The sequence below is a fragment of the Harpia harpyja genome, chromosome Z, assembly GCF_026419915.1.
Source record: "Harpia harpyja isolate bHarHar1 chromosome Z, bHarHar1 primary haplotype, whole genome shotgun sequence".
Classification (NCBI taxonomy): domain Eukaryota; kingdom Metazoa; phylum Chordata; class Aves; order Accipitriformes; family Accipitridae; genus Harpia; species Harpia harpyja.
Genome location: NC_068969.1, coordinates 28,522,851 through 28,536,893, shown reverse-complemented (window position 1 = coordinate 28,536,893; position 14,043 = coordinate 28,522,851). Strand labels below are relative to the sequence as shown.

Sequence of the window (14,043 nt, the reverse complement as noted above, 5' to 3'; positions counted from 1 at the left end):
CAAATGGATCTTTTTCTATTAGGAAAACAACCCAGTGTGGTTGAAAATAGACATGGGTAGTAATTTAAAACAAACAACACAATATTGAAGTTATAATGCTGGCTAAAGAAATAAAATGTACAATATGGATATCAATATTCATGGGAGGAAAACAAATAAACTTTAGGACTACAGGTCTTGTCCTCGTAGTGTGAAGAACAAGGAATTTTAATTGCAGTTGGAGAAAAACAATTTCCATAAAGAATCATTTCTGAAAACACTTGGAGAGACTATGATGTGTGTTTTGCTTAAAGGCATTGATTAAAGTTCCCCCTTTCTAGAATGCTAAGGTTAATCAAAACACATTTAAACACAGACATTTAGCTAACGGAATGAACAGCTTCAGAGGCTGTTAAATAAAAGCCCTAGAGACTTTTCTAGGTTCAAGGTTCTGCTACATATGATGAAAAATGCTTTCATAGAACAGTGAACTGATCTAGCTACCAAAGAAGCCACCAAAACAAAACCAGAAAACCCCAAACAAGCCATGAAAGTTCTGCCATTTGATCCCATAAATCAGAAAGCAAGCTTCTGTCAGCTGATGCTACAACCTTAAGTGAGGACTTCATGTTTGAAAAACAATTTTTTTCTTTTTTTGTTAGAAGAATGCTGCAAGTGAACAGACATTTGTGTACTATTCAATGTAATCAAAGCAACATATTTACGAGTCAATCTAAAGAAAGACAAAATACATACCTATGTACTGCTTTGGAGACTTCTCTCTGGACCGCCACATTTCTACCTTGCAATGCATAAACAGCAGATGCAATAAGGCACCTCTCATAAATCCTATCATCCCCTTTTTCATGCTTCAGTAATTCTTTTAGGGCTGCTGTTGCAAGTGTAGCATCCTGCTTTACCAGTCCTAGTGTGCACAAAGCCTTCAGACTTTCCATACTAGGTTCCTTTAATGAGCTGTTGAATCAGAGGGAGGGAAGGAGACACTATTTTGGAGCATAAATTAAATTTACTATTAACATTAGAGTACTTGTTACTTCTGAGTCCTCTTGCTCCTGTGTATCATGTATGGTATACAGAATTAATAGCCTCTCACTTTGGGATTGTGGATCAAGCTGGATCAGTATCCTTGCGGTCTCAGGATATGGAAAACAGCAGTAGCTATGTGCCATTTCAGCACTCAAGCTTACAATATATAACTACTTGGCAAGACTCCGACACATTAATTGCCCTTCAGCAACAGCCATATAACGAATGGCAAGAGAAAACGTGTTAACACTGATAACTATTTTCTTTTCTTGAAGATGTTTATACTCCTAACTAGTATCAAACCTGAGTTGTAGTGTGCCTATTTACAGCTTTGCAACAGAAATCCAGGAAGGAAAAAGCCAGAAATAAGCCTGCTGCATACAACTGCTCTTTCTGAGAACAGGGATGTTCTGAGAAATTGCACCCTGTTCACATGAAGATTTGTTCCAATGTAAGGTATTTTGAGCGTGCTTTCCACCATCTATCAGTTTTAGTACCACTATCAGTTGCGCTGTTCCATTCACTTCATTCAGTTTAACCTGACATCAATAGTATTCCAAGCTTTATTGGAGACCTACTAGATACAGTTACTGATCTTTTTCAGCAAATTTTTCTAGTATAGGTGGCGAACTCACGTTAATCCCCTGATCTTCAACTCTCGTGAAAACAGTGAGCTCAGTACAACCAACCAAAATCAAGGACCTTGACTGATGTACTAGTTGAAGGTGTTCTTACAATAAAGGCAATTCAATAAATTGCAATACACACTGAATGGAGGCAAATAATAAAATAGTGCATGGCAACAGTAATTTGGAGGTACTTCACTGTAATGTCCTAAACATAACTACAGAATGAAGTGCTGCTTATTTTCACTTACCAGGTGACTATAAGCTCTAATCAAGCTTCTAATGATTATTTTTGCCTTCAAAAAAAGACAAGAACGTAAACTTCCTATTCTATGTTTTGTTTTCAGTCCCTAGCAAGAAAAATCCCTAGCTGCTGTTAAACATAAACTTGAATAGCCAGCACTATGTTATCTGATGCAAAGGCGCTGCCCTTCGACAAGTTAAGAAGTGGGATTCTATCATATTAGCTATAAAGACACACTCACTGCTAAAAATCTCTGTGCCAAGCTGGCCATGAGAAAAGAAGAAAGGCGGCTTCTTGTTCAAGGTCCTACTCAGGCCCTTTAAGTCATCTAGCATGAATTTCAGTCAATAAAGATATCTGTGTATTGGACTAGAATGACCCATTTTTGTTCTTATTACTAAAATCCACCATATACATTTGCAGCACTGTGCTTCCAATTCAGATCTAGATATATTCACTATAGTGTTACTTTACTACTTTTTTTTCTTTAAACACAAACAACTAATGTCATCTAGAAAACTCTCATTGTTGATGACAAAAATATGACAAAAATAGAAGTCTGCAGTGATTAATAGGATGTAGGAAATATCAGGTTCCTGGCTAGTTAATCATCAGTTACTTAGGATTCAGAGTGTACTAGGTCATGGACCTTCATTATTTCAGTAACTTCAGGAGTCTGCTGGCAAGATGGAGACTGTACAGCCACTACTGCAGTTCTCTATTGACAGAAAGTTGATCCTGAGAGGCTGAGATGTTAGCTCTTAATCCATAGCTGCCAGGAGACTAACAATGATGTGTGGGCTTTTAGTCTCCACAGCTCTGAAAAAAAAAGACATTCATGAACAACTGATACAGATCTGTTTTTTCCATGGGGAAGGTACAAGATTGTCCTTGCCTATGATGGTTGGAACACAATTGTTCTGGAGATTTCTGACTACTTAAACTCAAATTGTTTTCATTAGTCATCTAGATGTCTTACAGCTAAAGAGCAAAAATATTGCCTAGTGCTTAGGACAACTACAGATTAATATTATCTTAAAAGATAAACCTATTAAAACTACCATTCAAGGATATTAGACATCCAAACTGCCCAGGCCACTAACTCTTCCACTCCATACTGCTTTAAGAATATGGAAGAAGACATAGGCCATAAAACAAAACAGGTCTATCACATGAATAAACTTAAAAGAACACTGCATCCACCTCAGATCCCCCCAAAAGTAAATTTGAGGATTCAGCAGTACAATAAACCAGCACATATTGATTATTATTCCCTCCACTCACCATTTAAACAGCAGTGTCTCTGCAGCATGCACTCTGTTCTGTTTATACTCTATTATTGCCAAGGCAGTCAGGATATGTGCTTTATCTTGTTCAGACTCAGCAACAGACAAGGCTTTTTCATATGCTAATAAAAATTGAAGACACAGAATTGAAGTAGGAGAAAAAAATACAATGCTTATAAAGCCTCTAGAAAGGCATGATGTTAGAACACACACACAGGGGCACTTTGGTTTCAGGTTTACTGTATTTTCACACTTCAAATCATAGGCAGAAGACAAAAAAGTTGACTAAGACTCTAGAAGTAACCGTATGTTAGGAAACACCAGATTTACAGGGCTGTTTAGAGCCTGGGAATTGTTTAATATGTAGCAAGTGGAAACGGAACTGAAAAGCAATATTGGGATATCCAGAAAATGCCTTAAAGAACACAGTTTAAATACTCCCATGACAGTTTATTTATAAAATAGTATTTCAGATGAGCACATATGACTCCAATTAAAAACTGAGAGTTATTTAAAATGCTGAGCTGGCTGCTCCTTCGCGAGTGCTTATACTTCTACACTGACAGTTCAGTATACTTTTTTGTGAAGTCTCACATCTTAGCAGTACAGAACACAACAATACAGCACTTACATTTAGCACTAAAGCTAAAGTGTTTTCAACAACACATTAGTCTCCTCCCCAGAACTCATATTTCCAGGAAAACCATTTCATTTGAGAACACAGGAAGCTAAAAGCACAACAGCTTAATGGACAAGAATTAAACACTTGAAGAAATGTAGCTTCCCTTTGTACATTTTAATAGTTCTAGCACCCTGCTGAACAGCCTAATGATTAAAATAGTTGTGGAATTTGTACTTATGCATTAGGACTGAAAGAGTGAAATAAACTGAACTACAGCTAGGTTGGTCAGACAAATTTTGGTAAGATTCATCTTAGGAGAAGTGTCCGATAATGCTTTGAATTAGGCACATGCTTACCTTTGATACTTTCTTGTAAGAGTCCTTTCTTGAAGTAGGCTAATGCTATCCCTACAATGCCATCAAACTCAGTTAGGGGTATTGATGCATAAACCTCAATGGCCTTATCACACTGACCAAGGGCACTGTAAAAACAAAATAAGTCACTGGTATGAAAGATGTAGCAACAGCTGCTATGATTCCGACAAGCTGTCTTTGCAGACCAGTATCCTCTTTTCTACAGCAGTTGTAAGCAGACAGCTGGAAAGAGCGAGATAAGGACAAGAATGTGCAACATTCCCCACCCTCCATTATAGCAGTTACTCTCTTCAACTACCTGTTGCATGAAGAATAATTGAAATGAAAAAGTCCTCTCCATCTGCATGACAGCTATACGTAAGGATGTCACTTAATGGTTAACACAATGGAGTAGGAGAAAATAGCAAAGGAGAAACGTGAAAAAAGCAAATCGAAGTATGCATGCATGCAGACAAGCAAGTGCACATACAGACAGAGCTACAGCAGTCTTGTTCTAGGACCACTATGGAAGAAATTATATAGGACTATGTTTATTAGAACTAGTCATTCGTTACTGGAACTTCACTCGTGTGTAAGCTGCACACAGGAATCACCACGCATACAGCTTGTATGTGAGACTACAGGAAACTGAAGAGTTGCTTCTAAAATCTTCCCTGAAGTTAAAGAATGAATTGTCACATTATCACAGCCTACAAGTTCCAGTGTCATGTACAGAAACTTAAGAATATACAAAGTTTCCCTAGAGAGCTGACAAATATCTAATTAGCAGAGCTCAAGCTATCTCATATCAAAGAGAAGTCTGAAAGTCTTCATTTGTTAAGACTTATGTCCTGCATTCCTTCAGAACCAGAAGGGAATTGTGAAGGGAACTTTTGAGTAGGACTGCAGCAGAGAGGGTCATCAGCAGAATGACCACATACATGTACACAACACCCCAACCCCACATGCTTCAGGTTGTACAAGTCAATACAAATTCAAAGGGCAGATAGAAGGGATTTTGAATAAACCTTGAAGCAGCCATTTTATTCAGACTAAGCCTACTACATATCTCAAGTGTGGAGATTGTAAAAAACCCAATTTATTCTGGAGACCATACAACAGCTACATTGTGTAGACTATGTTAAGGCACTTAAGTATCAAGCTAAGGACAAGAGAATCACTGGTATGTTATAAACTGTGAAGACATATAGCAATTCCTTGCAATTTGATTTTTTTTTTTTTAAATACACTACCCGTTTCTGGAGCACATACAAAGTTCAGTCAAGCTTGCCTACAGTTAAGAATGATGTTTAATAGATTATTTTTAGCAACCACCTTTCACCTTTCAGCCTCACCCATGTTTTGCACCACCGCATTCATTACATCCAAAGCTGAAGTTAGGGGCTGGGAAAGTATGTCAACAAACACTTACCACAGTGACCTGCCATAGTTTTGCATTGCTATATTGTATTTCTCGGTATCCTCAGAGTTTTTCAGCAATGAAGCTGCCCTGAAAATAACCACAATTAAGAATAATTACCATCTGACTACAACATGCATATTTTTGCAGTAGTTCTCAGAGCAGAATGGACAAATGTTTTATGCAGAAGCTTTTCTATGCTAATTAAGCACAGAGCCTATTTCACTGTTTTAATGCATCAGCAAACATGTTCACCAAACATGGTTTCCTTTGCCACCTCCCCCTACCATTTGAAAAGAAAAGAGAAATAAAAAACAAAACCAAAGCCCAAACACCTCCATTAATTAGAATGAGGTAGAGACCAAAACCAAACCCAAGCTTACCAACTCCCCAAATTTCACTTAAATCCAGTACAGTGAATTAGCTAAATGTCCTGGTAAGACACGCAAGCCTTGGAATACCTTTACTTCTCCAGTTCTGTGTTCTGCACTTCTAATTTTGATGTAAGAACATCCCCACACCTCTCCTTACTGTACTCTTAGTTGAAATGTACTGTTGAATTGAGAAAGTAAGGTTTACTAAAGGAAATGAAAAACCCTTAAGTTTTTCAGCTGGTGGATGGAAAAAGAGGTCAAGGAGCTTCTATCAGGAAACTTTCCAAGGGTGTAAGTTTACCTCTCATAGGCATCTGTTGCCTGCCTTTTTAGATGCAGATACTCATTCAAATAACCAAGCATTGTGAAAGCTGATGCATCGTTTGGATTTCTTTCTAGAAAATCAGAATTGACAATATAGGAGAACATCATCAGAAAGAGCTGTGAAAAAGCATTACAAAAACATTGGTACATTGATGCTACAGTGTATGCATACATACAAAACAAATTGCCAAGTGCCTCTGTCAGTTGCTCACTGGAATCATTTTACAGGCAGCAGGCAAATACAGAAGAGATACGAAGCCCCACAACATGACATCAGGTTAGCTCAAAAATGTTTAAAATCTTATGACACAGCATTAATGCACTCAATGTATTTTAAGTTCTTCAGCCCACAGTGGTTTGGTTTTTCTGTAATGAAATAGGAAACTATTCAGCTTGTATTGACTCTAGTAAAATACTAGTAGAATCTTACACTTTATTTTTAATACTACAACTTTGAAATGCTTTAGTAGCTAAGGCACAGATTTGTCAGCTGTTATCTCATCTCAGACTTCTAACCTTTTCTCCCAGACTAGGAAGGATCATGTAGGCCCCTCCTGCAGTCCATTTAAGAACAGGGATTGCACAGACAAACACAGCCTCACATCTACCTCATTTTAAATGCTTGCACCTTATTTTGTAGCTCTCAAAAATCAGCAACAGATTACTCATCAAAGCATTTATTTACAGTAATAGATGCAGATTAAAGAAAATCCACATTTGTTCTATCTACCTTCCCAGCTAGACATACACATGGCTACCCCCACAGGGAGGCCACATTGGCTCGGAGCCATGCCCAAAGAACATGGTCCGTCTCCTACTGAAGGTTAACACAATCATATGCTTGAGGTAATAGAGTTACACAGCATCCAGCAGCAGGCTTCTGCCAAACATCACAGCACAGGGGCAGAGGAACTAGCATCTATCTGCACCTATGCATACAGACTCACCCAAGGGAAGTCTGATAGCAAACACCTGATGACAAGCATGACAAAGCTCTGCTCCTTATTTTGATCAGTCTTTGAAACAAAATCTGCTGGAATGAGTAGACAGGCAGAACTCACATCTATTTCATCTTCGTGTGATAACAAAAATCAGTGGCCCACTTACCCTGTTTTGGTTACTTACTTTACAGTTCAAAAGCCTCTTCCCAACCTGGACGGATCACTCTGCCAGAACTAGTACAGGTGTAACTGTTCACTCTGAATACATCTATTAGGCTTGACAGGTTAGTGAGGCATTTAAACTACCTACCTGTATATTTGTTCAAGACCACCTGGGCTGCTGGAATAGCATTCATTTGAACAATGTTGTACCGATATAGTTCAGTGTTTCTGTTGCTTTTATCCTGCAGCGTTGAACATACCCAGTGGGCATAGCCTTTTGCTCCCTCGGTCTCAAGAAACAAACAAAAAAATCCAAACCAGGAGTCATTAAACCTGCTCAAGCAACAGTGAAATAAAGATTATAGTAACAATTCTGTGTTTTAAGGCAGAGTCATGTCTAAAAATCTGCATCAGTGTTAAGCAGGAGAAGAAAACACCAAACTGAATTACTCCACGCAGTTCTAACTTGTCCTTTGGGCAAAGAGAATTCTTACAGTAGCATATCACTTCCTGCACCACTGAAGGGATGAGAGATGAAAAAGCTATAAAAGAGTGTAAAGTCCTCCACTTTCTTAGAACTCAGGGTACTGGCAATATCCTTGCTGTCTCCTGGAATAGTTATAATTTATGCCTTTGATCTCTTTCCAATTCTGTGGAACATCAAGACATTCATGACTTACAGAGCTGATTTCTTGGACCACTGGGACTAAAGCATTTAATAAAATAGCTACCTGCTATTCAGTGCCAGCACAGGCCAGGAACAACAACGTGGAAGTCAGACAATCTCATCTGGAACATGACCATAACTATTTCATCATTCAAGACATGCCTATATTTTAAAAAATTACATCACCTAAGTAGAGAGATTAGATATGCAGAAACTTCATGATGATACAACTGTTATACTTACATGCATACTGAGTTCAGTTGTGTGCCTGAAGAGATCTATAGTATCATAGCTGCCTACTGCCTCTGCAATAAGAGCCTACAGAGAAGCAAGAGTTGCTGTGGTCAGGTACTTTAAAAATTATGACATTGACATAAACTCAGCACATGTTACTTCACGTACACCTTAGGCATTTAACATGAAGACACTTTCTTTTCTTCATACTCTCCCAGAAACATTGGTTTTAAGAATAAAATGAATACAATTAAAAGGAGCGCAAGCAGTTTCCACTGTATCAGTACTTGAAACTTAAGGTCTGCTGCTGCTACTTTACATTCTTAGGACAAAGACTTTGTGGGTATAAGCACAACTTATAACATCATCTGATAGGAGTTGAATTTCGACATGTGATGGTGTTAGTTCTTCCCTAGAATCCAGTTTCAATTAGATATTATTAGCAGGTCAGCAGCATGGGATTACGATGTGTACCTACGGCAATCATAGAAGTATTCCTACTATTCACGGATGGCCTAAATACCAGCGGGAGCATATCCAACCCTCAGTGGCAAGGGGAGGAAGGGACTTCCCAGGAATTAAGAACTGCTTTTGTTGCAGATACATTAGAGACTTAACTCTTTCTAACAGTGGTGTTAGAATCGGGGGCTGAGAAGAGAGTTAAGCAGTGCCATACAATGAGCTAAAGGTACAGCTGAAGCTGAAATAACTAGCACCTTATGAAGATGGTGCTTTGTTGACAATCCTCAATAAAAAGCTTCAGAGCACAAACACTGATTGTCTTTTTAATAGCTAGTTTCTTACAGAACTCATAATATCATCCAGAAAAACATACAAAGGTATTTGATGAATGTAGCTTCCATTGTATTACCACTATGGAAATTAAGGGTCCCATCCACCCTCAGGGCAAGCAGAAGCTCCCTTTACTTAAAACATTTAATTTTCAGGAACATGCTTAAGTGCCAATTATTAGGAGGGAGTCCAAGTCCTCTCTTTGACTAACAACTGGTTTTGGTGCACAGTATTACGATTTTTCGTCATCTTACCTGCCCAATCCAACACAGTAAGTAAGAAGGCTCCAGAGACTGGGCTACCTTGAAGGCTTCATGAGCTTGCTGTAGAATCAAAGACAGAAGTGCTATTGTACTGTCTGGCATGGTAACAGAGCACTTTTGAGTATACACAGGTATTGACATGCAGTAGTATTGGAAGAGATTTCATGGACAAAATCAGGTCACTACTAAAAACATCTCCTGTGCCATGGAGAACAATCCATTGCCCAGAGAAATAAACCAGTTTAGTCTTATTTAAAAAAAAAAAAAAGAAATAAAAAATATCTTTACAAGATCAAACTTCCCCTCCCTTCCAAATATATTTCCTTCCTGAAACAGTTCAGCAGCTAGATTACCCCTTAGAACAACTATTACTTTAAAATCTGACTCTTGGATGATCCAGTTTTGGAAATTTGCTTTTCCTTCATGCAAAAAGTTAAAAAAACACATTTTCAAAATGGTAAAACTGATCACCACCCACACATTATCTTTTCCTGATGTATTGCTTATGTTTAGAGTTCCTCCCCAAAGTGGTGTAAGGTGAACAAAGTCTTAGCATTAGTAGTCTTAGCAGTAAGCAGTCTGCAGTACCCAAGTTATTTTTATTAAAAATAATTCTGACAATCACATTTCCAATTAAACAAAATTTCTGTAATTCTGACCAGCAAATAGGATAGGATTTAGTTTTACTTGCATGAGAACTCTGGACTTCACTTAAGATGTACTCCAATTTTTCTCCAGAGAAACTCTGAAGGTTACACAGAATTACAATAAATCATACGATATGCTGATGAGCAGAAAGTAGCTACTTATGGGAAACTCAAACTCAAAGCTTAGTTTGTGACTTACAATTAAAATACTTCTTGGTCAAACCTGGTGTCCATTGGTTTGATTAACTACTTCTCAGTCCTTCCAAATACTTTTCATTCTATCCATTTGGTTGGAAAGCAACCTCACGAATTCAGAAGTTCACTTATCCTCTCCAGAACAAATATTTAATTCATTGGTGTGCCTCAAGTAAGGCACAGGTGCCAATTTTATTTCATTCAAAGGAACTACATTTCTTGAATCTGAGGGGCATTCTTCACTGCTTGCCCACACTCCTGCCCCCATACATTCCCTTAAAAAAAAAAAAATGGAAAGGGAAACAGTATCTGACGATGGGAAAGAATGTTACCTCAATGTTTCCAGTTGCCAGATACAAAACCCCCAAGTTGGACCAGGCAACAACATTCTAGACAGAAAAAAAAAGTTAAAACCAATGTATCATTACTATATTCAAAAATAACACTGCATCAGGGGAAAAAAGTTTTAAATGCCCACTTGAAACAGATGGCAGCTGCCTACAGCACTTACGATTTGCTCAGCTTGAACAGATTTGATGAACGAATGTTGAGCAAGAGCATAATTCCCAATAGCTGGCAGGGGGAAAACAAAAAAAGGAGAGCTAGATCTAACTGAATTTCATAAACACCATTAGTCAAGTTGCCTTCTAATTTAAGATATTATGGAGCTAGGGGTTTCACTGAAGACTTACCACTACAGGAAGCAACTACACCAAGCGCATTCCAATAAAGATGATTTTTGCTGTCAAGCCTCACAGCTTTTTTAAGACACTGAAAGAAAATCAAATGTGGATTGTATCACTAGAAGAGCAAAAATTAAGGCTTTATGCACTTACTTATTCAGAGATGTAGATTTTATTGAGGATAGAAAGAGTATGCAGACAAGCACCAACACCAATTTACATTTTGAAGAATGTAACAGGAAAACCAGGCAATACCTGTAAAGACTTCTCTAGCAGTTCACTGATTTCATTCATGTCAGTGCCCACCGCTGTGAGGTGCTCTGCTTGTCGATAATAATTTATTCCAAGATCACACCATATGCTAGGCAAAGCCATCAATTGTAAAGCTCTGCTGTAACACCTACAGAAACATGAATCACAGAAGCATTATTCCAAGCCTCTCTACATGAAGAGCAGAAAGATGAAAAAACATTCGAAAGAGTGCTTAAAAACCTAAACCAAGCAAACATGCATAAATACAAACAAAACCAGACACAAATAGAAAGCAAACAACAACTAACTGATTTTCATTCAGACAGTTATCTTCACAGAATCTGTCCTGGTCTAAAGGCAGTCTGTAGTGCCCACCACTTGTGAAGCCACAGATGTGCATTAAATCAAAGCTGTGTCAGTTGCAATATGCATGCTTTTACTTAAAACAAACATCAGTCATTTTTACAGTTAATCAGACCTCCCCTAGGAAGTATTTGACTTCACCTATTGTGGTTGAGATTTACTAAGCAGCTGCATTTCTTGCCTTACACATCCAACTGCACAAAGCTCAGAGGGAGTCACAGAATAGGCTACAGAAATACTACAAATATTTTCTACCATCATGAGCTTCCAGGGCCAGAAACAAGGAATTCCCTCTTCCAATGTACTCTAGACCCCACATCTAGGGCAAGAATTGATGACATTTTTATAAGGAAGAAGTACAGACAGAAAGCGTAAAGTATTATCTTGGACTTTAGTAGTCCTGGGAGAATTAGCAACCACTGCAACCACTCCATTTAGAGGTGCAATTTATTGAATGACAAGCAGGATGTAGCCATGCTCTGGAGACAGAAGCAAGGAGAAGAGCAGGTGCTAGATGAAGTGTTGACAGCCACTCTGGCAATCCAGGAAACATACCCTGAAATGAGTAGTGCAATTTGGAAGAAGCATGAGACTTTATTTACCGCCTCATTTATCTTTGCTCAATATGCAGGTGTCGACAGATCAGCATGTCCTTCATTTTCTAGAAATGAAATAGTCTAGAATACTTAAAACTCTATAGAGTCTCAAGCTGCATAGAAACTCTTGATAATAAAAAATTATTACCTTCCTCCCAGTCTGAGCAGCTCGCTCTTCTTCAGCATCTGTTTGCCTGCATTTTTACCCAGAAGGGATCCTAGAACTTGAACATTCACTTTGGTTGGTGAAATAACATGCACGCTAGTACAGGTATCTCCGAGCAGTTTCCAGAGGCAAGATATATCAGGACGATGCTTTGTTGCCCTGTAATTAATGATATAGAAAACCCACACAACACCCATTCAGACACTTCCAATACCCTTTTCTGAAAGAGAGTTCACTACTTTGAAGTGGCACAAAACCTCAAATTTAATTAATCAATATGCTGTTTGATCTTTTTAAATTCAGTTTTCTTCCTATTCAAGCTATACGTCTAAAGGTCAAAAATAACCAAAAAAAGAGAAACTACAAAATGCCAATGTATCCCGACTTTGTTGGGACTAAGAGTCAGTTCTGAAAACTAGCCATTACCTATCAACATGTCAACTGACTACACCCACTCTTGCATTTCAGAGCACTATCATGTTATATTGACATGACTTATCTGCAGAAATCTGATGGACCTTCTCCTATAACAGCAGCTATCCCAAGATTTAATTTAGGACAGTAAAGCATTTTGCATGAAATGCAAAACAAAAAGATTGCGGGACGGAAGTAACAATTTGCTCTCATCCACCATTTTTGGTAGAAGTCCCCTCCTCCCAACCCCATATATATGGGAGGACTGCTGGAGGAAACTGTGTGACATTTCACACTTGTGTTACAGTCAATGACTGTATCTTTAAACAGAAAAAACAAAACTCCATAATTACCGTTCATTTAAGCAGCGTAAGTCCAGAATGTATTATACAAACCATTTCAATAAGCACATTCTTACTTCTAGATTAGAAGCCTGGTCCATTTGATTTAGTTTAACTGAAAATGCTCAAACGCTTATTCTTCTGCCTGTCAACCCACAATCCCAGTGGAAATTAAATAAATGAATATTTAGTACTAACCTTGTAAAAAATTCAAGAGCCTGCTCTATGAAATCCACAGCCTTCCTATCAAGATAGTTATCAAGGGCTGATCTTGCCAGCATGAGATAGCACTCACCAAGTCCTGAAAATAAGAGAAAATATCCTCTATGAAAAGAGATGATTTTATGATATGCTTGATAAAGGAGGAGGGGTGGAAGGGTGGAAGCCTGCTCAGTGTTCTACTTGATATAAAGATTTATGCCCTGCACAGGTTACACCAAAATCAAACGACCCACAGTGCTCGTAACAGAGACTTTGCTTTTAACCAACCCTGTCAAGTGCGAACTGCAGAATAATCTGAATATTAAAATAAACCTAATTAATTATAAAACCCATAGCATTTAAGCTTTGGGTTTGTCCTCAAATATTAAGTAAAGCTCTCATGAGAAATCTGCTCGGCATTGGTAAGTCTTTGACAAATAACACCAACTTTCAGTTCATACAAGTAAAAAATTGTTGCCAAAACAAAAAGAAGAATGAATGTCAAGGTAGGCAAAAGGGGAAGTCTTCTTTGAAGAAGACTTGAAGAATTTACTTCACATGGTGTATCTGATGTGGCTGAGATGTAGTTAATTTTCCCCATAGCAGCCCTCATAGTGCTGTACTCTGTATTGGTAGCTAGAAAGGTGTTGATAACAGCAGTGTTTTGGCTGCTGCTGAGCAGTGCTTGCACAGGATCAAGGCTGTCTCTCCAACATTCCTCCCTCATTCAGGAGGCTGGGAGTGGGCAAGATCTCGTGAGGGGACAGAGCCAGGACAGCCGAGCCAAGCTGACCAAAGGGATATTCCATACCATATGATGTCTGCTTAGCAATAAAAGCTAAGAGAAAGGA

The 14,043-nt window shown here is 38.3% G+C and overlaps 1 protein-coding gene across 8 annotated transcripts in view; it reads right to left on the bottom strand.

Moving 5' to 3' along the window:
• The window catches only part of SKIC3 (SKI3 subunit of superkiller complex), a 51,856-nt gene that overhangs the window by 13,962 nt on the left and 23,851 nt on the right, over positions 1-14,043 (bottom strand). For all 8 annotated transcript variants that reach the window (XM_052776499.1, XM_052776500.1, XM_052776501.1 and 5 more), the window contains 14 exons: positions 13,190-13,292; positions 12,219-12,395; positions 11,115-11,259; positions 10,869-10,947; positions 10,688-10,749; positions 10,509-10,565; positions 9,326-9,394; positions 8,289-8,363; positions 7,527-7,668; positions 6,253-6,346; positions 5,590-5,667; positions 4,161-4,285; positions 3,181-3,304; positions 736-954 (listed from right to left, as the gene is read on the bottom strand). In XM_052776499.1, the coding sequence (XP_052632459.1) occupies positions 736-954; positions 3,181-3,304; positions 4,161-4,285; positions 5,590-5,667; positions 6,253-6,346; positions 7,527-7,668; positions 8,289-8,363; positions 9,326-9,394; positions 10,509-10,565; positions 10,688-10,749; positions 10,869-10,947; positions 11,115-11,259; positions 12,219-12,395; positions 13,190-13,292 (1,549 nt within the window). The remainder of the gene's footprint in view (positions 1-735; positions 955-3,180; positions 3,305-4,160; positions 4,286-5,589; positions 5,668-6,252; positions 6,347-7,526; positions 7,669-8,288; positions 8,364-9,325; positions 9,395-10,508; positions 10,566-10,687; positions 10,750-10,868; positions 10,948-11,114; positions 11,260-12,218; positions 12,396-13,189; positions 13,293-14,043) is intronic.